Here is a 24038-nt window from a genome sequence, read left to right as displayed (position 1 = left end):
TCTATTTTTCTAAGCTCCATATACCTATCTAAGAGGCTCTTAAAAGACCCTGTTGTATCCGCTTCCACCACCACCGGCAGTGCATTCCATGCACCCACCACTCTCTGTGTGAAAAACTTACCCCGACATCCCCTTGGTACTTATTTCAAAGCACCTTAAAACTATGCCCCCTCGTGTTAGCCATTTCAGCCCTCGGAAAAAGCCTCTGGCTGTCCACATGATCAATACCTCTCATTATCTTGTATACTTCTATCAGATCACCTCTCATCTTCTTGTCACTCCAAGAAGAAAAGGCCAAGTTTACTCAACCTATTCTCATAAGTTATGCACTCCAATCCAGGCAACATCCTTGTAAGTCTCCTCTGCATTCTCTCTATAGTATCCACATCCATCCTGCAGTGAGGTGGCCAGAGCTGACACAGTACTTCAAGTGGGGTATCTCCAAGGTCTTATATATCTGTAACGTTGCCTCAAGGCTCTTGAACTCAATCCCATGGTTAATGAATTGCCAACACATCATACGCCTTCTTAACAACCCTGTCAATCCTGCACAGCAGCTTTGAGTGTCCTATGGAGACAGACCCCAAAATCTCTCAGATCCTCCACATTTCCAAGAGTCTTCCCATTAATATTATATTCTATCTGCAAATTTGATCTACCAAAATGAACAACTTCATACTTATCTGGGTTGAACTCCATCTGCCACTTCTCAGCCCAGTTCTGCATCCTATCTATGTCCCGCTGTAATGTCTGACAACTCTCCAGACTATCCACAACACCCTCAACCTTTGTGTCATCAGCAGACTTACTAATTCGCCCTTCTACTTCTTCATCTAGGTCATTTATAAAAATTACAAAGAGGAAGGGTCCCAGAATGGATCCCTGCAGAACACCACTAGTCATTGGCCTCCATGTAGAATATGACCCAACTACAACCACCCTTTGCCTTCTGTGGGCAAGCCAATTCTGGATCCACAAAGCAAGGTCTCCTTGGATCCCATATCTCCTTACTTTCTGAAGGAGCCTTGCCTAAATCCATATATACTACATCCACTGCTCTACCTTCATCAATGTGTTTTGTTACATCCTCAAAGAATTCAGTCAGGCTCATAAGGCACAACCTGCCCTTGACAAAGCCATGCTGACTATCCCTAATCAGATTATGTCTCTCCAAATTCTGCCTCTCAAGATCTTCTCCAACTACTTGCCCACCACTGAAGTAAGACTCACTGGACTATAATTTTCTGGGTTATCTCTACTCCCTTTGGGAACAACATTTGCAACCCTCTAGTACTTCTCCCGTCCCTATTGATGATGCAAATATCATCACAGGAGGCTCAGCAATCTCCTCCCTTGTTTCCCCCAGTAGCCTGGGGTATATCTCATCCAGTCCCGGTGACTTAATTTTAATGTCTATATGCTTAAGCATTTCAGTCTGCTGTAAGTCATCCCCACAATTATCAAGGTCTTTTTCCCTGGTGAATACTGAAGCAAAGTATTCATAAGTACCTCTGCTACCTCCTCCGACTCCATGCACACATTTCCACTATTGCACCTGATTGGTCCTATTCTCTCACGTCTTATCCTCTTGCTCTTCACATACTTGTAGAATGCCTTGGGTTTTCCTTAATCCTGCTCACCAAGGCCTTCTCATGTCCCCTTCTGGCTCTCCTAATTCCATTCTTAAGCTCCTTCCTAGCAACTTTGTAATTTTCTCGAGGCTTAACAGTACCTAGTTTCTTGAACCTTTCGTAAGCTTTTCTTCTTAACTAAATTTTCTACATTCTTTGTATAGCATGGTTCCTTAACCCTACCATCCTCTCCCTGCCTCTATGGAACATATACACTACATCCACTATGCAGAACTCCATGCAAATATTCCATTAACATTTGCTACATTCCTGCCATGCGTTTCCCTGAGAACATCTGCTCCCAATGTATGCTTCCAAGTTCCTGCCTACTAGCATCATATTTCCCCCTACCCCAATTAAATGTTTTCCCAAATTGTATGCTCCTATCCCTCTCCAGCACTATGATGAGATAGAGATAGAGTTAGAGTTAGATGAGATGAGATAGAGTTGTAGTCACTACCTCCAAAATGCTCTCCCACCGAGAGATCTGACACCTGACCAGGTTCATTTCCCAATACCAGATCAAGTACAGCCTTCTCTCTAGTTGGCTTATCTACAAACTGTGTCAGGAAACCTTCCTGAACACACATGACAAACTCCACCCCATCTTAACCCTTTGAGCTACGCAGATGACGAACAATATTAGGGAAGTTAAAATCTCAACCAGAGTAATTTTCCTATACTGGTGGTGCACAGACTGAATTTAAAATTCTACTCACAGCTAAGTACAGGTAATTCCAGATAAGAATCTCTATAGTTAGTGCTTAAAGACATGTTTAAAACTAGAACACAGATATAAGCGTTTAAGGTAGGCTGAGATTTTCTTCCATCTTTTAAACTGTGGAGGAGGATGTTGACAAAGAGGCAGAACAACAGTGGGCAGAATTTAAAAGAGAAATCTGTTTGGTGGAAGAAGTTTCACTAAAGGTGATAAACTAATGGGGAATGAATAGCTAAAAAGATGAAGGTAAGATATATTTGAAACAGAAACAGTGCAGGATAAGAAATGCAGTATCATGAGTTTAGCAAAGTAAAAGTATGAATTGAGAGTATGAACATGTAAAATAAAACAATAAGTATACTGTCAGTGCGTAAATAGCTAAGAGGAATTGGGATATGAAAGCGACTTTGCTTGGAAATGCAGGGACATTGAGGCAGGGTGTTCTGTCATAGATTTTGGTGAAAAACATAACAGGAACTTTCAAGCACAGGAATCAAACAACAAAGTTAAAGTGGAGCAAAAGGAAATACGGAATGTACTTACAAACTATGGCTCCTTGTATTGTGTCAAAACAGAGAATATAAACATTGTATAAAAAAGAATAATGCTGGGAGCCATAAACAAAATTGTACAATTCCTACCTTAAAAAAGAAGACAATTAGATAAGCATCAGTAACTGTTATGACTCAGAATCTTTATTAAAAGATCAGATAATAAAAACAATTAGAGTTGGAGAATATAATTTATAAAAAAGTTCTGATTTGTAAACTGTTGGGTATATTTAATTAACCTATTGAGGTATGCGTACAAAGCAGTATAATTGTGGTAAAAAAAATTCAGGACCAATGATGAAATACTCAGGAGGCATGTGACAAATACAGTAGATGCACGTTCTGAATTGGGTTCAAAGTAAATTTTATTATCAGTACATACGTGTCTCCACTTACAGCCTGATCTTCTTACTCTACGAGCGTATTTAGCAAATCTGAACAGTAGATCTTAGCAAATTAGAACAGTAATTGCAAGCAGTATCTGTAAATTGTAAACATCAGGAACTGTAAACTGTATGCAAACTATGCAAATGCAGATAAAAATAGCACCAGATAATGAGTGTGAACTAACAGATAAATGAGTTTAGTTATCCCCTTTTGTTCAAGAGCCTGTTGGTTGAGGAACTGTTCATGAACGTGGTGGTGCAAGTCCTGAGGCTCCTGTATCTTCTACCTGATGGCAGCAGTGGGTGGTGAGGATCTTTGATGATGGGTACTGCTTTCCATAGCAATGTTCTGTGTAGATATACTCAATGGTTGGGAGGGTTGGGAGGATTTTACCTGTGACGTACTGAGCCAAATCCACTGCCTTTTGTAGGACTTCCCAATCAAAGGTGTTCCCATACCAGGCTATAATGCAGCCAGTAGGCACACATTCCACCATACGTCTATAGAAGTTTGCTATGACATGCTGATTCTCTGCATACTCCTGAGGAAGTAGAGGCGTTGTCGTGCTTCCTTCACAGTTATATGATGGGTCCAAGATAGGTCCTCTGAGATAGTGACACCCAGAAATTTAAAGTTACCCACCCTCTCCACCTCTGATCCTCTGGTGATTACTGGCTCATGGACCTCTGGTTTTCCTCTCTTAAAGTCTACTATCAGATCTTGGTCTTATTGACATTGAGTGAGAGGTTGTTGCTATTACACCACTCAACCAAATTTTCAATCTCCCTCCTGTATGCTGATTCGTCATCCCCTTTGATACAGCCCGCAACAGTGGTGTCATCAGCAAACTTGTATTTGGTGTTGGAGCTGTACTTAGGTGTAAAGCATATAGAGCAGGGGGCTAGGTAGACATCCCTGCAGTACTCCTGTGTGTGTGCTGATGAAGATTGTGGAGAAGATATTTTTGCCAATCCAAACAGACTGACTGGTGTTTACAAGTAAGGAAATCCTGGATCTAATTGCACAATGGGGTATTGAGGCCCAGGAGTTTACATTATTTTTGAAGGGATGATGGTGTTAAATACAGAGCTGTAATCAATAAAGAGCATCCTGATGTATATGTCTTTGCTGTCCAGATGTTCTAGAGTTGTGTGAAGAGCCAACAAGATAGCATCTGCTGTAAACCCATTGCTCCGCTAGGTGAATTGGAGTGGATCCAAGTTGCCACTCAGACAGGAGCAGATATGTTTCAACACCAGCCTCTCAAAACACTACATCACTGTGGATGTCAGTGCCACTGGGTGATAGTCATTTAGACAGGTTGCCATATTCTTCTTGGGCACTGATACGATTGAAGCCTTCTTGATGCAGGTGGGTACCACACACTGCTGGAGCGAGAGCTTGAAGATACCTGTGAATACACCAGCCAGTTGCTCACACAGGTCTTCAGTACTCGGCCTGGTACTCCATCCAGACTGGATGCTTTCCTTAGATTCACTCTCTTGATGTCAGCCCTCATGTCTTCTTCAGACACTGAGACCAAAGGATCATCGGGAGACATGGAGGTGCACAATGCTTCCTCCCTGGTCAAATTGAGCATGGAAGGTATTGAGTTAATCTGGACCAGGAACAGAAGAGATGTGAAGAATACCACCAAAGAACAAAAAAGTTGATTGAGGTTTATTTGTCAGAAAGCAGTAGAGCCATAGAGTCATAGTGTTATAGAGGAATACAGCACGGATAAAAATCCTTCAGCCCACCCAGTCTATGGAGGCCATGATGCCAACCCAGCAAGTCCCAATTTCCTGTGTCTTGCCCATCTCCCTGTAGGCTCTCTGTCCCATATACCTATCCAACTGCTTCTTAAGCATTTCTATTATACCTGTCATGTCAGCCACTTTGTCTGGCTGCTCATTTCATATTCAACACCCTCGGCAAAAATAAGTTGCCCCTTTTAAATCTTTCCCCACTCACTCTAAATCTTTGTCCCCTAGATGTGGACTCCCTACCCTGGGAAAGACTCTTAGATTCACCTTATCAATGCTGTCATAATTTTAAGCACTTTTATAGGTTCTTCTGAAATTCTCCACTGTTCCAGGGAATAAAGACCCAGCCTGACCACCCCCTCCCTATAACTCAGGCCCTCTAGACCTGGCAATATCCTTGTAAATCCTTTGGCATCCTGTCCAGTTTCGCCATCTCTTTCCTATGACAGGGTAACCAAAACTGTACACGTAGCCTCAACGATGACTGTACAATTACAGCATAATGTCTCAACCTTTCATCTTGTGATAAAGGACAGCGTGCTAAAAGCCTTTATTGTCAGTTTCAGGATGTAGAATATAGATTGATGTTGCACACGAACAGGCCCTTCAGTCCACGATGATGTGCTGAACTAATTAAATGCTAAACTAAGTTAATCCCTTCTATATTCTGGGGAAGTCCAGAATGAGGGGTCACAGTTTAAGGATAAAGGGGAGATGAGGAGAAACTTCTTCACACAGAGTGGTGAATCTGTGGAATTCTCTGCCACAGGAAACAGTTGAGGCCGGTTCATTGGCTAAATTTAAGAGGTAGGTAGATATGGCCCTTGTGGCTAAAGGGATCAGGGGGTATGGAGAGAAAGCAGATACAGGGTTCTGAGTTGGATGATCAGCCATGATCATACTGAATGGCGGTGCTGGCTTGAAGGGCCGAATGGCCTATTCCTGCACCTATTTTCTACGTTTTCTATCTGTACAATGTCTGTATTCAAGTTCAAGTTTAATTGTCATTTAGTCATACATATGAATACGGCCAAACAAAGCACGGTACCTCTGTGCCAAGGTGCAAAACACAGTACCAACAGTCACACAGCACAAAGCAGCACATTTAACAATAACAGAAAAAGATAATAGTCACAAAAAATATATATAGTGCAACACCCTGAATCTCATGTCCTGAAGATTACTGGTGCAGCAGTCCTCACACGCTGGTGCAGCCGCAGATGAACGTAGTCCAGCTCTCTTTCACAGCGGCTTCAGTGCCTTCTTCCCAGGGTGGCTGCAACAGATGACCCCATGGCAAAAGAGTCTTGTCCCTGCAACAGCCGGGGCCACACATCTCCCCTGCCATTGAACCTGTGAACTGGACTTGTACTGTTTGAACTTTGAACCTTGAATAGTATTCTAGATTACTGTACCAATGTATATTCCTCCATCTCTGCATATTCATCAACATACCTAAAACACTTCTGAATGTCTCTGTTGTATTTGCTTCCACAACCACCCGACAGCACATTCCAGCAACTCAGCAATCTCTGTGTAAAAAAAGAACTTTTCTTTGAACTTCCCTCTCCTCACTTTAAATGCATGCTCTTTAGTATTTGACATTTTGACCCTGCCTACTCTATCCATGCCTCTCATAATGTTAAAAACTTTAATCAATGAGTAATAAAACTCAAGAGCTGGAGGTCATTGAGCTGATACTACATTGAAGAAGACAGCAATGAAGTAGTAAACATACTTAAAGTGTGGATACATAAGCAGCAAAGTAAAATTCAATTCTGCTCACTTATTGATGGGAAAGAATGAAATTGAATGGGACAGAGGCATAAAACTGTCTGTGAATAATGTAAATTACTAAAGTAATGGCAGAATGCAAAGCTCTTGGCTTAATTTCCAGAGGGAAAGAGAAAAAATGATTTTTAAAAATTAGCATTTGGTTGGCCATGTTTGAGAATGGACAGTTTCTGAATATGGATATAAGAAAATGGATCAAATAAAAAGAATGTTAGAATATCGGAATCAGGTTTAATATCACTGGCGTATGTCCTGAAATTTGTTGTTTTATGGCAACAGTACATTGCAATACATAATAAACTATAAATTATAATAAGACCACAAGATATAGGAGCAGAATTAGGTCATCTGGCCCGTCAAGTCTGCTCTGCCATTTCATCATGGCTGATCCAATTTTACTGTCAGTCATAATCTTCTAACTTCTCCCCGTATCCCTTCATGCCCTGACTAATCCAGAATCTATTAACCTCTGCCTTAAATATAAATAAAGACTTGGCTTCCACAGCTGCCTGTGGCAAGTATTTCACAGATTCACTACTCTCTGGCTAAAGAAATTTCTCCTCATCTCCATGTTAAAAGGACACCCCTCTATTCTGAGGCTGTGCCCTCTGGTATTAGGCACTCCAACCAAAGGAAACATCTTCTCCGCATCCACTCTTTCAAGGCCTTTTACCATTCAATTAGTTTCAATGAGGTCACCCCCTCATTCTTCTGAATTCTAGTGAATACAGGCCCAGAGCCGTCAAATGCTCTTCATATAATTATTCATTCAATCCTGGAATCATTTTCGTGAACCTCCTTTGTACCCTCTCCAGTTTCAACACATCCTAAGATAGGGGGCCAAAACTGCTCACAGTACCCCAAGTGAGGCCTCACCAGTTCTTTAAAATGTCTCAACATAATGTCCTTGCTTTTATATTCTAGTCCTCTTGAAATGAATGCTATGATTGCATTTGCCTTCTTCACCAGAGACTCAACCTGCAAATTAACCTTTAGGGAATCCTGCACATGGACTTCCATGTCCCTTTGCACCTCAGTATCTCACTGAGAGAAGTCAGACTAACTGGCCTATAGTTTACTCTCTCACTTCTTGAAGAATGGAGTGACAACTGCAATTTTTCAGTCTTCCAGAACCTAGTGGTTCCTGAAGGGTCATTCCTAATGCCCCTATGATCTATTCAGCCATCTCTTTTGAACTCTGAAGTGTACATCATTTGGTCCAGGTGACTTATCTACATTCAGACCTTTCAGTTTCCCAAGAACCTTCTCTCATGTTATGGCAACTTCACACACTTCATGATGCCTGACACCTGGAACTTTCACCATACTGCTAGTGTCTTCCACCATGAAGACAGATGCAAAATACTTATTCAATTTGCCCCCCATTTCCTTGTCCCTCATTACTATCTCTCCAGCATCGTTTTCCAGCAGTCTGTTTTACACTTCATGTATCTGAAGAAACTTTTGGTATCCTCTTTAATATTATTGGCTAGCTTACCTTCCATCTTTACCTTCTGAATGACATTTTGAGTTGCCTTCTGTTGATTTTTAAAAGCTTCCCAATCCCTCTACTATATGCCCTCTCTTTGGCTTTTGTGTTGGCTTTGACTTCTCTTGTTAGCCCCAGTTGTGTCATCTTGCCTTTAGATTACTTCTTCCTCTTTGGAATGTATATATCCTGTGCTTTCCGAATTGTTTACAGAAATTCCAGCCATTGCTGCTCTGCTGTCATCCCTGCCTGTGTACTTTTCTAATCAATTCTGGCCAACTCCTCTCTCATGCTTTTTTACTTCCCTTAACTCCACAGTAATACTACACATCTGACTCTAGCTTCTCAAATTTCAGGGTGAATTTGGTCATTTTATGATCACTTGCTCCTAAGGGTTCTTTTACCTTAAGCTCTCTAATCAATTCTGGTTCGTTGCACAACACTCAACCAGAATAGCTGATCCCTTAGTGGGTTCAAACACCATCTGTTCTAAAAATCCATCATGGGCGGTCTAGAAATTCCCCCTCCTGGAATCCAGCACCAACCTGATTTTCCCAATATATCTACATATTGATCTCCCCCATGTCTATTGTAACATTGCCCTTTGGGAGTGCATTTTCTGATTTTCTGTCTCCTATTGTAACTTGGAGGGCACACCCTTAGTACTGTTTGGGGTCTGTACTGAGCTCCCATCAGGGTCTTCTTACCCTTCCAGTTCCTTAGCTCTATCCAAAATGATTCAACACCTTATAACTCTATATCACTTCTTTCTAATGACTTGATTTAATTTTTTTTTACCAACAGAGCAACACTGCCCCCTCTGCCTTCCTGCCTGCCCTTTTGGAACAATGTGTACCCTTGGATATTAAGCTCCCATCTATAATCTTTCAGCCATGCTTACAACATCATACCTTCCAATCTGCAACTGTGCTGCAAATTCATCTACTTTATTCTGCTTTGTGCATTCAAATGTAACACCTTCCGTCCTTTTCGATTTTGTCTGCCTTTTATGTTGCATCTCATCCTGTTGATTGCAATTTTGCCCTATCAATAGCCTCCCCTCTGTTTGTAAACCAACTAGTTCATCTTCAGCAGTATTATCCACCTTTCCTACAATACTTCTTACATTGAAATATAGGCATCTCAGGACATCACATCATGCTCAACTTTTTGATTCCTAACTTTTTCTGGGGTCTTACCAAAATTTGCTTCCACAGCCTCTCCACTATCTGTACCCTGGCACTATGGTTCCCATCCCCCTGCAACTCTAGTTTAAACCCCACCAGGCAGCATTAACAAACCTTCCCATTAGGATATTAGTCCCCCTTCAATTCAGGTGCAAGCCATCCCGTCTGTACAGGTCTCACCTTTCTTGGAAGAGAGCCAATGATCTAAAAATCTTACACCAACTCCTTTGCCATGTATAATTTTCCTAGTCTGGCCTCACTAGCTCGTAACATGGGTAGCAATTCTGAAATCTCAACCCTCGAGGTACTGTCCTTTAACTTAGCACCTAAGATCTGTATAAAAAGAAGAAAATTAAATTAAATAAGTAGTGTGAAAAGAGAGGGGAGAAGTACGGAGGTAGTGTGCATGACTTCATTGTCCATTCAGAAATCTGATAGAGAAGGGGAAAAAGCTGTTTCTGAAATGATGAGTGCATGCCTTCAGGCTCCTGCATCTCTTCCTTGATGGTAGCGATGGGAAGAGGACATTTCCTTGGTGATGGGGTCCTTAATGATGGATGGTACTATTCTGAGGCATCTCCTTTTGAAGGTGTCCTGGATACTGGGAAGGCTAGTACCAATGATGGAGCTGGCTGAGTTTACAACTTCCTGCAGCTTTTTCCGATTCTGTGCAGTGGCCCCTCCATACTAGACGATAATGCAACCAGTTAGAATGTTCTCCACAGTACATACGTAAAAACTTGCAAGGGTCTTTGGTGACATATCAATTTTCATCAAATTCCTAATGAAATATTACCTTCTTTGAAATTGTGTCAATATATTGGGAGTATAGATCCTCAGGGATGTTGACACTCAGGAACTTGAAAATGTTCACCCTTTCCACTTCAGATCCCTCAGTGAGGACTGGTATGTGTTCCCTCAACTTTCTTCAATTATTTTCTTGATCTTATTGACATTGAGTGCAAGGTTGTTGCTGTGACACCACTCAACCAGCTGATCTACCTCGTTCTCGTACGCCTCCTCATCACCATCTGAAGTTCTGCCAACAATAGTTGTGTTGTCAGCAAGTTTATAGATGGTGTTTGAGCTGTGCCTGGCCACACAGTGGTGAGAGTAGAGAGAGTAGAGCACTAGGCTAAGTACATATCCTTGAGGTGCACCAGTGTTGATTGTCATTGAGGAGTTGATGCTATTTCTGATCTCCTGGTGAAGAAGTCAAGGATCCAGTTACGGAAAGAGGTACAGAGACCCAAATTTGGAGCTTCTTGATAGGAACTGAGGGGATGATTGTGTTGAACACTGAGCTGTATTCAATAAACAGTAGCCTAATGTAACTATTACTGTTGTCCAGGTGGTTCAAGGCTGTGGAGAGCTAGTGAGATTGCATGCACTGTTGACCTATTGTGGCGATAGGCAAATTGCAGCAGACCCATGTCATGCTGAGACAGGAGTTGATTCTGGCCATGATCAACCTCTTAAACCACTTTACCACAGTAGATGTGGGTGCCACTGGGCAATAGTCCTTATGGCAGCTCATCCTGGTCTTTTTGAGTACCGGTATGATTATCGCCCGTTTGAAGCAGGTGGGAACTTCCGATTGCAGTAGTGACACATTGACGATATCATTGACCACTTTTGCCAGTTGGTTAGCACAGGTTTTCAGTGCCCTACCAGGTACACCATTAGAGCTTGATACCTCGCGAGGGTTCACCCTCTTGGAAGATGTTCCTCTGAGAAAGAGATTACTGGGTCACCAGATGCTGTGGGGATTCACGCAGGTGTAGTTTTATTCTCCCTTTTAAAGTGTGCATGAAAGGCATTGAGCCCATCTGGTAATTTCTGTATGTTTTGTTTGCTTACATGAGGGTGAAGTAGGCAATTGTGATGTATTTGGTGCCGACTATGTGGAATGAGCTGCTAGAGAAGGGGCTGTCAAACCTTTTTTTTTGGCCATGGACAAATACCACTAAGCAAGGAGTCCAAGGATCCCAGATTGGGCACCCTGATGTTGCAGCATTTAAAAGGTATGTGGGTGGGAAAGGCCAAACATATTCAAATAGAACTAGCCAATGTACACAACTTGGTCAACATGGTGTATTGGGCTGAAGGGTCTGTTTCTGTGCTTTATAACAATGAATATAAGAAGGATAGGAAGCCAAAATTACAGTGGCAGGAGATCCACATAGAGTGCAAGTATTAGCGGATATTATTCGGACTATCAGTGCCTAACCTTATTATGGCATAGAAGAAATCCATTCAGTCCATCGAGCTGTGCTGGCTTCCGGCATACCAGTCCCATTAATCTCATTTTCCCTCAGCAACTAATCATTTACATAGCCACAGAGATCCCTTTGATCTTTTTTGCTATCTACCTACACAAGTGGTGATTTACAGTGACCATTTAACTGCCAGCGTGTCTCTGGGAACTGGGAGGAATGGAGCCCTTGGGATGGTGATGGGAAGGAGTACCAACTCAGTGAGAGTGTGCAAACTCCACACAATCTGCACCAACCCCAAATCTCCAGCACTGTTAAAGTCAAACAAAGGGTAACTGAATCCTGGAAACATGAAATAAAAGCAGGAACTGCTGGAAGTACTCAGCAGCTGTGCAGAGAGAAGCAAACCAACGTATCAAAGATAAAATGGCAATTTTAAATTACTGAGAAGGTGGCAGGAAAGATGAATCAGACAGCTTCTGTGATTGAATGAGATAAGGTGAAATGGGTGCAGGCAGATAGAGGCCGATGATGCAGTTTTGTGTTTCACCTTGCAGGACTATAAGATATGTCTGTGAGTTAGGCTGTAGTAAATGAGAGAGAGAAAGACTGCCTTGTTCACTCTACTTTCTAGTCTTTAATAAAGTGTTGACCAAAAAGCTTTGAAATGCCTTCTTGGGTCATGCTTTCCCCTCTACTCAACTTCATGCAACTCAATGCATAAAAGCATGCAGACATAGTTCAATAGTTTAATATAAGAGAAGTGTATACAATACACATCCTGAAATTCTTTGTCTTTGTAGACATCCACAAGAACAGAAGGGTGCCCCAAAGAATGAGTGACAGTTAAAAAGTTAGAACCCCAAAGCCACCCCACCTTCTTTCACAAGAAAGCATCGGAAAGGTCCAGAGTTTCATTTGTTCAGACCAAACATCAGAATAGGGAAGCAATGTGACCTAAGTGACTTTGACTGTGGAATGACTTTTGGTACCAGGCGGGGTGGTTTGAGTTTCTCAGAAACTGCTGACCTCTTGGGATTTTCATGCACAGCAATTTGTAGAGTTTAAAGAGAATGGTGCAAAAGAAAAAAAATACAGTGAGTGTCAGTTCTGTGGGAAAAAGTGCCGTGCTAATGAAAGAGGTCAGAGGAGAATGGCCAGGTTGGTTCAGGCTGACAGGAAGGAGACAGCAGCTCAAATAACCACAAGTTACAACAGTATTGTGGAGAAGAGCATCTCTGAATGCACAACACATTGAACCTTGAAATGGAGGGGCTACAGCTGCAGAAGTTCATAAACATACACTGTGTGGCCACTTCATTAGATACTGGAGGCAGCCAATTTTCATCTCCCACCGTCTTCTCTGCAGGTTCTCTATTTTAGCTTCATCCCAGTTCCAGCATAGGGTCGGGGACCTGAAATGTTGTTTCTGTTTCCTTTCCCACAGATGTGTTTCCCTATTTTCTGCTTTTCTTCTCTGGAGTTGTGAGACTGCAGCTGTGAGCTGCATGAACTGTTGTACCGTAAAGCTGCACTATTTCATTTCTGCATCTCTGTGCACATTTTGCTTTATTGAGTGACCATTGAAGATTGTAAAAGGCTGATGTGACTTGGTTATAGTTGCAATGAAAGGTGTTCCTGACACAGGTCTTTTGGTTTGTGAATTGTGGGTAAAGCACAATTTGAGGCAAGTGCAAAAAAAAAGACTAATATCAGAGAGTGGTTAGGTAATGCAGTAGTTTGATGAAAGCTTTTCAAGCTTGTAGATGTGTTCAGTATCACTGAGCTTCTTTAATATGTATTTTAATGGTATGTTTATTTTCGAAAAGAACAAGCACCCATAAAACATGTACTTTTCACATCTTACCAAACCAATAGACAGCCCAGCCTGACCCTATTGAGATCCAGCGACAGCAAGAAATGCAGAGGAGGACTGTTGCCAGGAGACGAGCCAAAGCTCAGCTGCGAGCCACAACTCCACTGCCTATAGAGGGCAGGATACACACCGAGGTACAAACAGGTAGGGATCTGTTCAACACAGTATCTGTTCTCACTGTTCTGGGCAACTGCTTTTAATTTCTTTCAGAATGATTTGAAGTACAGATTTTACTTTCTTAACAGGTTTCCTGATTGTTTACTCTTTGGTATTATCAAAGGTTTACACAGTCATCCTGTTGGGGAAAGGGGGAAGGATGTCAGCTGTGAGCAAGATGAATACATTGCCATATAATCTAGACAAGTTGGGTGATTGGGCAGCTTCAGTTATCTATCCTCTTTGGTTTTTGGGGCAGACTGAAAAAAAGAGTAGATGCAACAAGACTTGGATGTCACTGTACACCAGCCACTAACAACAAGTGTTCCTGTGCAGAAAGCAACTAGGAGGTCAAATGGTCTGATGGCCTTCATTGTAAGAGGACCTTGGTAGCCTGAGTTTGGTCTCCTCATTTGATAAGGAAGGACAGTCGGTGATGTCAGGCCTGACATGAGTAGAGATGAGTGACTTAGAGCCATGTTCTCTGGTGTACTGAAGAATGTGAGGAGATCTCATTGAAACCTATAAAATCCTGTCAGATCTAGTTGGACAGACTTAGATTGTTTTCTCTGGACCATTGGGAGCTGAAGGGACCTGATATAAGTTGATGAAATTATGAGAACCATAGTTAGAGTAGACATGTGAAATACTAGGGAGCATAGGCTTAAAGGTGAGAGGGAAAATGTTTAATGATTTGCGAGGCAATTTATTTAATACAGTTGCCTAGGGAAGTGGTGAAAACAGGCCCAGTAGCAATATGTAAGGGAGGTTTAGACAGATACATGAACTGGCAGGGAATAGAAGGATAAAGGCCACGTGCAAGCTGATGGGATTAGTTTAAATTGGCTTCATGTTCTGCGTAGACATAGTGGGCTGAAGGCCCTATTCCTGTTCGGTACTGTTTTATCTTCCATGATTAGATGCAGGGAGGGCTGGAGAGTGGGATATGTCATTTAGAGCCCCTACAATTACTCTGTTTTATCCTGAAGTAAGAAGAATCATCGTAAATTGTGATTTCCTGTTAAGGACACCACCAGAATTTCCAAGCTAATTGTGAATTGGTAGTCTTATAAGAGAAGTAGTAAATCTGCGTTTTCAAAAGCATCAGGGTGTTTTAGAACCAGAATGGTTGAAGGAAAAGCTCAAGAGCACTGGAGAAGTTGAGGTAGATCTTGTGCTAAAGGTCATAGAGTAGCACAGCATGGAACTTCCGATCATGCCCATCGTTTGAGGTCCCTGATGGATTTGAAAGCACTGGGGAGAGATTTCTGAGTTTATGAATATTTGAGAGAATGTTTTGAATTTTAAGAGGATTTGTGAGTTGGAATCCTGGAATCAGGCTTAGAGACAGCTAAGGAGGATTCAGATGACCAGCAAAGCTAGGGAGGATGATTTCAGTGAGTTGGGAACCAAAGTTGACTTTGGCAAAGCTTGGTTTCCGAAGTGTGGAAAAGCAAGTGTAATCAGGGAATGTGGTAAATGTGAAATATTGTTGTGCTGAGCCTGGATCAGATGAGCTGGTACAGTGTGCATGAACCTTGGAAGAGGTGCTACACCACCATCTAGTGTCACATTCACCAACTACAACAGATAAGCAACTTAAAATATCGATGCATTTTGTGAGCAGCATCTGCAGTGTCTATATTCATTAATATTGGAATTTTGTAATATGAAGCACTATTTTCAGACCTGGAAAAATATCATGGTGCAGTATTAACTGATTTTGATTACTGGATCTCCAAATCCACTGTGTCCTCTTCCTCCATTCTTCCCTTTCCTCCTTCTCTGCTTTTATAGATTCTAACTTAATATGCAAGCAACCTGATGATCTATATCCCAGAGTTTTGAAGGAGATAACTGTAGATATAGTGGATGCTTTAGTCATTGCCTTCCAAAGTTATACAGATTCTGGAATTGTTCCTTAACTCTGATTTCTGTAAATTGGAGTGTAGCAAACATAACACCACTTTTTAAGAAAGGAAGGGTAGAGTACACAGGGAACTACTGACCCTTTAGTCTAACATCAGTAGTAGGGAAAAAGCTGGAATGTATCATGAACATTTTTTGGGGGGAGTTAAGCCTGGACAGGTCATGTGCAGCTAATGGTAGGACCCTGGAGAGAGTTGTAGAACGGAGAGATTTGTGGGTACAAATGCATTGCTCCCCCCAAGTGGTAACAGAGTAGACAGGGTAGTAAAGAAAGCATTTGGCATGGTTGTCTTCAGTGGTCAGAGGACTCGGTAAGAGAGTTAGGACATCATGTTACAGCTGTACTAGATATCAGTGAGCTGGCAGTTGGAGCGGTGTGTGTAGTTCTGTTTGCCTAGCTATAGGAAGGCTGTGATTAAACTACAGAGGATGTAGAAAAGATTCACAAGGATGTTGCCAGGACTGGAGAGCTTGAGTTATTAGGAGAGACTGGGTAGGCTGGGCCTGTTTTCTCTGGAGCATAGGAGGCTAAAGGGTAAAGGAAGGTCATGCAGAACATAGATAAGGTGGATGGTCAGCCTTTTTCCCAGGCTAGGGGAGTCTAAAACTTGAAGGCATAGATTTAGAACAAGATGAGAAAAATTTAAAGGGTATCTCGGGGCAAGTTTTTCATACAGAGAGTGATGAATACATGGAATGAGCTGTAGAGGTGGGTAAAATTACAAAATTTGAAAGACATTTAGGCAGGAACATGGATGGGAAAGGTTTAGAGAGACATAGGCCATTAGAACTTGCTCAGGTGGATGACCTAGGTGAGGTGCTCCATGCTATTTCCATGCTGTATTACTCAGTGACTCTGTGTTGTAATGGTAGAGTGTGATGAACAGAATACTACGATTGAGCAGAGTCAGCACTGAGTTATGAAAGGTATATCATGTTTGACTAATTTGCTGGAGTTCTCTGAAGATACGAGTAATAGAATGGATAAGGGAATATCGGTGGAGCTGGCGCATTTGGTTTCTCAGAAGTTCCTGAACATTGAGAACTAGGGGAATATAATGGCATGGACTGAGAACTGGCTGTCAGACAGAAAGCAAGAATAAACAAATAATTCTGAGACAACATATCACTGGTGACATACCAGTGGGATGGTGCTTGCAATCCAGATGCCCACAATCTTGTATCAATGATTTAGCTGTGGGAGGTAACTGTCATATCTCTATGTTTGCCTATAGTTCTAAACTGGCAGGATTGTGACTATGAAAGCTTCAGTTATATGTGGGTAAATTGACTGGGTGAGCAAGAACACAGTGGGTATGATAGAATGTTGAAAAAGGTGAGGTCATTCCTTTTGCTACACAAAATAGGAAAACAACGTATTTGCTAAATGGTAAGCAAATGGTAGCGAAAGTGAACATATATATGCAGCTGGCAATTAAGTGGTAATGACAGGGAGTAAGGAAATCTTATTGTATAGGGTAGGATCAAAGAGGCTTTGGCAAGGAGAAGTGAAAGTTACAGTAAGATACTGGTTAGTTTCACTTTCTTTCTTTGTCTATTAGACCTAACTAGTGCAGTGAGAATGGGTCCAGGGTCAGACGTGTGTTCTCCATGTCGGATGTGGGAGTTCCAGGAGATATCTCCATTCAGCTGCAGCTCCTTACAGATCAAGTTAGGGGACTGGAGTTGCAGCTGGATGGGCTACAGCTCATTAGGAAGAATGAGGAGGCAGTAGATAGGAGCTACAGACAGGTAGTCACCTCTAAGTTGCAGGAGGTAGGCAGCTGGGTGATTGTTAGGTGAATGACGGGGAATAATCAGACAGTGCAGAGTGTACTCGTGTGTGATCATTCCCCTTGATAACAAGTATGCTGCTTTGGATACTGTTGGTAGGGGTGGAGCAAGCTACACTCTGACAAGCTACAGTGTCTCTGACACTGAGGCTCAAAGAGAAGGGGGGAGAAGAGGAGTGCAGTGGTGATAGGGGATTCAATAGTTAGGGGAACAGGCAGGAGATTCTGTGGAAGTGAAAGAGACACCCAGATAGTACGTTGTCCCCCAGGTGCCAGGGTCAGGGATGACTCAGATCTGATCCACATCATTTTAGAGAGGAACAGTGAGCGGCCAGAAGTCATGATACATGTTGGTACCAATAGTAACAGGTAGGAAAAGGGATGAAGTCCTGAAGAGAGAAATTAGGGATCCAGGGAGGAAGCTGAAAGGGTAAGAATAGGCAGGTGAATGTGTGGCTGAGAAAGTAGTGCAGGGGCCAGGGTTTCAGATTTGTGGATCATTGGGGGCTCTTCTGGGGAAGTCATGACCTTGTACAAAAGGGTGGGTTACAACTGAACGAGGGGAATAATATCTTTGATTGGCTAGAGCTGTTGGGAATGGTTTAAGCTAGTTTGGCAGGAGGATGGGAACCAAAGTGTTAGGTGCTATACAGATAGATGCAATGTTTATAGAGACTATGAGGAAGAGAGCCAGTTGATAGGGCAAAATTGTAGTCGGAAAGATTGTTTGACTTAGGTCCATTTTAAAGCAAGAAACACCAGGAACAAGGGTGATGAACTTAGAGCATGGAACTATGATATTGTGGCTAATACAAAGACATGGCTGTCACAAAGCAGAAATGGCTGCCCAATGTTCTGCTGTTTCGATGCTTCAAAAGGGACAGGGAGGGAGGTAAAAGAGATGGAGGAATGGCATTGCTGATCTGGGGTAGTATCACAGCTATGGGAGGACGTTGTGGAAGTGAGAAACAGGGAGGGAGCACCCAGTCGATTAGGAGCTTTCTATTGACCCCCCCCCCCCCACCTCCAGTAGCAACAGAAACACTGAGGAACAGATCAGGAGGCAGATTTTCAAAAGGTGCAAAAATAATAGGGTTGTTATCATGCATATCAACTTCCTTAAGATTGATCGGCATTTCCTTAGTGCAAAAGGTTCAGATGGGGTAGAATTTGTTACATGTGTCCAGGAAAGGTTCCTGACACAATAGAGGAACTATATAGCAACAATATAGGAACATAGCAAGTCAACTTGAGGAGAGGCCATACTGGATCTGGTACTAGGGAGTGATCCTGGATAGATGTCAGACCTCTTGTGGGAGAGCATTTCTGAGATGGGGCATTGGAGAGGGATAGGAGCCTGCAGTTTGGGAAAGTTGGGGGAGGGGGATTTATGGTGCTATTTGGGGAACGTGAATTGGGAACAGATGTACTCATGGAAATACACAATAGAAATGTGGAGGTTGTTTAGGGAGCACTTGCATAGGATTTTGGATAGGTTTGTCCTAATGAGGCAAGGAAAGAATGGTAGGGTGAAGGAACCATGGTTGAAGAGAAATGCGAAGCATCTAGTCAAGAGGAAGAAAGAAGCTTAAGGTTTAGGAAGCAAGGACCAGATGGGGTCTTGAGAGTTGCAAGGTAGCCAGGAAGGAGCTGAAGAATGGGTTTAGGAGAGCTAGAAGGGGGCATGAGAAGTTGTTGTCGAGTAGGATTAAGGAAAACCTCATGGCATTCTACACGTATGTGAAGTATTGGAGCTGACTAGAGTGAGGGTAGATCTGTGATAGTTGAGGAAACCTGACTCTGGAGTCAAAGGAGATAGGGGTAAGTCCTTAATGAATATTTTGCTTCAGTATTTATCAGTGAGGGGTCCTTGATGTTTGTGAGAACAGCTTAAAAAAGGCTGATATGCTAGAATGTGTCAACGTTAAGAAAGAGAATGTTGTGGAATTTTTGAAAGACATTGGGATAGTTAAGTCCCAGGGCTGGATGGGATATACCATAGGTTACTCTGGGAAGCAAAGGAAGAGATTACTTCACCTTTAGCGATGATCTTTGCATCCTCACTGATCACAGGAGTACTGGATGATAATAGGTGACAAATGTTATTCCTTTATTCAAGAAAAAGAGTAGGGAAAACCCTGAGAATTGTAGACCAGTGACTTCAGTGGTGGGCAAATTATTGGAGAAGATTCATAGGGACACGATTTATGAGAATTTGGAAACGTATAGTATGATTGTGGATAGTCAGGAGTCACGGGATCTAGGAAAACCTGACTGTGTGAATTCAGAATTGGCTTGCTCATAGAAATCAGTATGTGACTGTAGATGGAGCATTTTCTGCCTGGAGGTTGGTAACCAGTGATCTGTTCTGGGATCCCTAGTCTTTTTGAATTTTATATATGACTTTGGTGAGGGAGTGGAAGTGTGGGTTAGTAAATTTGAAGATGACACAAATGTTGGTGAAATTGTGGAAAGAGTAGAAAGTTGTCACAGGTTACAACAGGATATTGACAGGGCGCAGAACTGGGCTGAGAAGTGGCAGATGGAGCTTAACTGGAAAAGTGTGAAGTCATTCACTTTGGAAAGTCAAGATTAAAGGCAAAATACAGGGTTAATTGCAGAATTCTTAGAACTAGGGAGAAACAGAGGGAACTTGGCATCCATAAACATAGATCCCTCCAAGCAGCTGTGCAGGTTGACAGGGTTGTTAGAAGGCGTATGGAGTGTTGGCTTCATTAGTCGGGGGATTGAGTTCAAGAGCTGTGAAGTAAGATTACAGTTCTTTAAAACCCTCGTTAGACCACATGGAATATTATGTACAGTTCTTGTCTCCTCATTACAGGAAGCAGAAGAGATTTATCAGGATGTTGGCTGGACTAGAGAGCATTTCTAATGAGGGTAGGTTGAACAAGCTTGGTCTTTTCCCCTTGCAGCAAAGGAGGATGAGAGGTGACTTGACAGAGGTGTACAAGATGATGAGGCATAGATTGAGTGGGCAGTCAGAGACCTTTTCACAGGATGAAAATGGCTGATACGAGGGACATAATGTTAAGGTGATTGGAGGAATATACGGGGGGGATGTCAGAGATAAGGTTTTTTTTACAGAGTGGTGGTATATGTAACACTCTTTCAGGGATGTTGGTAGAGGTAGATACATTAAGAACATTAAAGAGACTCTTAGATAGGCACATAAGAAATGGAGGGCTATATAGGAGGAAAGGGTTAGAGTGGATTAAAAGGTTGACACAACAACAAGGGCCAAAGGGCCTGTACTGTGCTGTACTGTTCCATGTTCTTTGCCTACACCTGAAGTACCTGTACAGTTTATTCTCCCTACTCAAGAATAGATGTACTTGCTATAGGGGGGTACATATTCATGAGAGTGGACACGGGATGCCAAGTTTGCCATAATAGGAGGGTCTGTAAAGATCGGGCTGGTAGTACTTACTGTTTGAAGAATAAAAGGAGATTTTATCAAAAGCTGAGAAATAGCCTCAGGCTCAACAGGCCAGGCTGGGGGAGGGGGATGTTTTCCCTGAGACTATTTGGCAATAAGGGGTGGGCTATTTGGAAGCTTGATCACAACTGAGTGTGATTAATTTCAAAGCAGACTGATAGATTTCCAGATATTCCAGAGCTGGAAAAAGGTGCTGAGGTAGAAGATCAGCTATGACCTTGATAAATGGTGGAGCAAGCTCAGAGCGTCAGATGGGCCATTCCTGCTTCTGTTTCTTACGTTCTTATTTCTGATATTCATGAGGGTATTGTAACAAACCTTGTGATACATTGACTGAAAAGTTTGTCAGTGGGAGTTACTAATGCATCATTGGGAGTTCTTTTTTCACCCTCCACCTCACTAGGCCGTTCCATTTCTGGGATGGGTCCCACACATAAGAACAAATGAGCTAACTTAAAATTATTGAAGACTAAGTTGTTCTCGAAATAAATCTTTTATCCACAATTTACTTCAGTACAATCCCATCCATCCAATTCCCCATCTCCTTATTTACTTATGCCTTTTGCAGCTATTTTCTCTCACATGCTCAGAAACTCCACTTGTTTTAATCTGGTGTTTGTAAACAGATTTGAGCTTCAGTCCCCTGCTTGTAGTGATCTGATTCAGTGTTGAACATCCACAGAATGACCACAACCAGTAGTCTGGACGTAAAAAAACAACGTGCAAGTTTGCTAATAGCTCCTAGATGTGTATACATGTTGATGTTGGTCAAAGTCATGGATCGGTTCATTTCTGATGCCTGTTATAACCAAAATCACAAATGGATAATTGAGTAACATCTACATGAGGGAATGAAAAAACTGATGTGATGAGACAGGCCCTGGTATGAATATTAAGCTTGCAACAATATTAACATTATAAAAGACTTAAAGTAAATTTTCATGTCTATACTGATTAGAATTGTACTTGGAAGAACTCAGCGATCGAATAGAGGAAGTCGATGTTGATACTCAAACAGATGCATTTTTGGATAAACCTCCAACACCCCTTTTTATCCCTGGAAAATCAGGCAAGGATGTGGCCACACAGATCGAAGATGGAGAGGTATGTGTAAAGGGGGTTTCTTCCTTTTGTTAACTAGCAGGAATTCTAATTTACTGATAACGAGAATGGTATTCCTTTGTAAACCAAATGGGGATTAATGTTCTTTCTTCTGAGTCTGTAAGCTTTTGTTGACGGGCTTTTGGGCAGATCGGCGCGAGGGGGTCGAGAGAGAGGACGCAATGCTCTAAGCTGGGCGAGGATCGGACCCCAAAGGGGGGTCCGAGGCCGGGAGATTCTCCGGGGGGGGGATGAAGCTAGATGTGCTTGGTTGACCACTCGGAGGGTCCTGAGCTGTTTGGAGAGTCGAGGAGTTCGGAGGGTCCTGAGCTGTTTGGAGAGTCGAGGAGTTCGGAGGGTCCTGAGCTGCGAGTCGAGGAGTTCGGAGGGGATCGAATGGTGGCCAGAAGACTTCAGAAATTGAGCTCCAATGGCTGTGCACGAAGTGGTTTGGACTTTGATAAGTTTGGCGCCTTTTCTTTAATTTTCTCTTCATATATACTGTATCGTTATTAATCACTTAGTTATAGTAATCTTTATAAATTGTACTCATTTAATCGCATATGGTGTACTGTCTGTTTTTTGGGCGAGGCAGGGACATCACACAGCATCCACACCAGCTGATTACCCAGTTTGGCGGGGCCGAAGGCTGCTCCCCCTAGACAAGAACGAGCTGAGCGAGCCTGAGGCGACCCAGGGAGTTACATATATTATGCAAAATATGGAGAGTGTATGTTTGCACATATGGTATCGTGTTGGTCAGTTAGTGTACTGTACCAGTTGGTGTTTATAAAGCTTTGTCTTTTATAAGGTAAATTGTTAAGTAAGTGTGAAGGTAGAAATCATGTTAAAATTGTTTAACAGATGGGGATCTGTCATGCGTGTTGGAATGTAAGTGAAAATGTTTTTTAAGATTATCACCCTGATATGGTAATAAATAATTTGCTTTGAGAAAATGAGTCCAAAACTAAAGTATAGCAATAATAACTGATTATTTCTTTCCTGTCTGCTCGAGCTTCAAATTGTCAGTTTATCATCTTGTAATCGCTAACATGTTTTGTCCATCATAGGGCTTCTAGTTTCTCAGACTTAGTGTAAATACTCCACCACACTAAATTCTCTCCATGTCTGCTGTAGAAAAACTACAGATGAGCAGGATTGTGTAGCTTCAGATGCTAACTGGTAAATAACTTTAACAGAAAACCACAAACAGCTTTGCAAGCCCTGATTGTCCAACTTCATTTCTACATCAAAGTGCTGGTGGAACGCAGCAGGCCAGGCAGCATCTATAGCGAGAAGCACTGTCGACGTTTCGGGCCGAGACCCTTCGTCAGGACTAACTGAGAGGAAAGATAGAAAGAGATTTGAAAGTAGAAGGGGGAGGGGAAAATGCAAAATGATAGGAGAAGACCGGAGGGGGTGGGGTGAAGTTGAGAGCTGAAAAGGTGATTGGCAAGAGGGATGCAGAGCTGGAGGAGGGAAAGGGTCATGGGACAGGAGGCCTAGAGAGAAAGAAAGAGGGAGGGGAGCAGCAGAGGGAGATGGAGAACAGACAAAGTGATGGGCAGAGAGAGAGAGAGAAAAAAAACAAGCAACTAAATATGTCAGGGATGGGGTAGAAGGGGAGGAAGGACATTAACGGAGGTTAGAGAACTCACTTGTTCCCCCCCCCCCCATCCCTTCCCACCTATCTCCCTCAGAATCAGAATCAGACTTTAATCGCCAAGTACCTGTACACATACAAGGAATTTACTTCCGGCAGATGTTGTCTCTGCTCATAATAATAATAATGATAAATATAAATGAAAATATAGATTATACATACAAGTAGTGCAGTCCTTCTCCTGGCACTTATCCTTGTAAGCAGAACAAGTGCTACACCTGCCCTTACACTTCCTCCCTCACCACCATTCAGGGCCCCAGACAGTCCTTCCAGGTGAGGCGACACTTCACCTGTGAGTCGGCTGGTGTGGTATACTGCGTC

General features: G+C 42.4%; 1 protein-coding gene across 1 annotated transcript in view; it reads left to right on the top strand.

The window, feature by feature from the left end:
* Positions 1 to 24038, top strand: part of rsph3 (radial spoke head 3) — a 47748-nt gene that overhangs the window by 9207 nt on the left and 14503 nt on the right. Inside the window, exons 3-4 of the mRNA XM_059986565.1 lie at positions 13621 to 13762; positions 21912 to 22057. Of these exons, the coding sequence (XP_059842548.1) occupies positions 13621 to 13762; positions 21912 to 22057 (288 nt within the window). The remainder of the gene's footprint in view (positions 1 to 13620; positions 13763 to 21911; positions 22058 to 24038) is intronic.

The sequence above is a fragment of the Hypanus sabinus genome, chromosome 12, assembly GCF_030144855.1.
Source record: "Hypanus sabinus isolate sHypSab1 chromosome 12, sHypSab1.hap1, whole genome shotgun sequence".
Taxonomy (NCBI): domain Eukaryota; kingdom Metazoa; phylum Chordata; class Chondrichthyes; order Myliobatiformes; family Dasyatidae; genus Hypanus; species Hypanus sabinus.
This window is presented reverse-complemented; position numbering and strand designations above follow the sequence as displayed.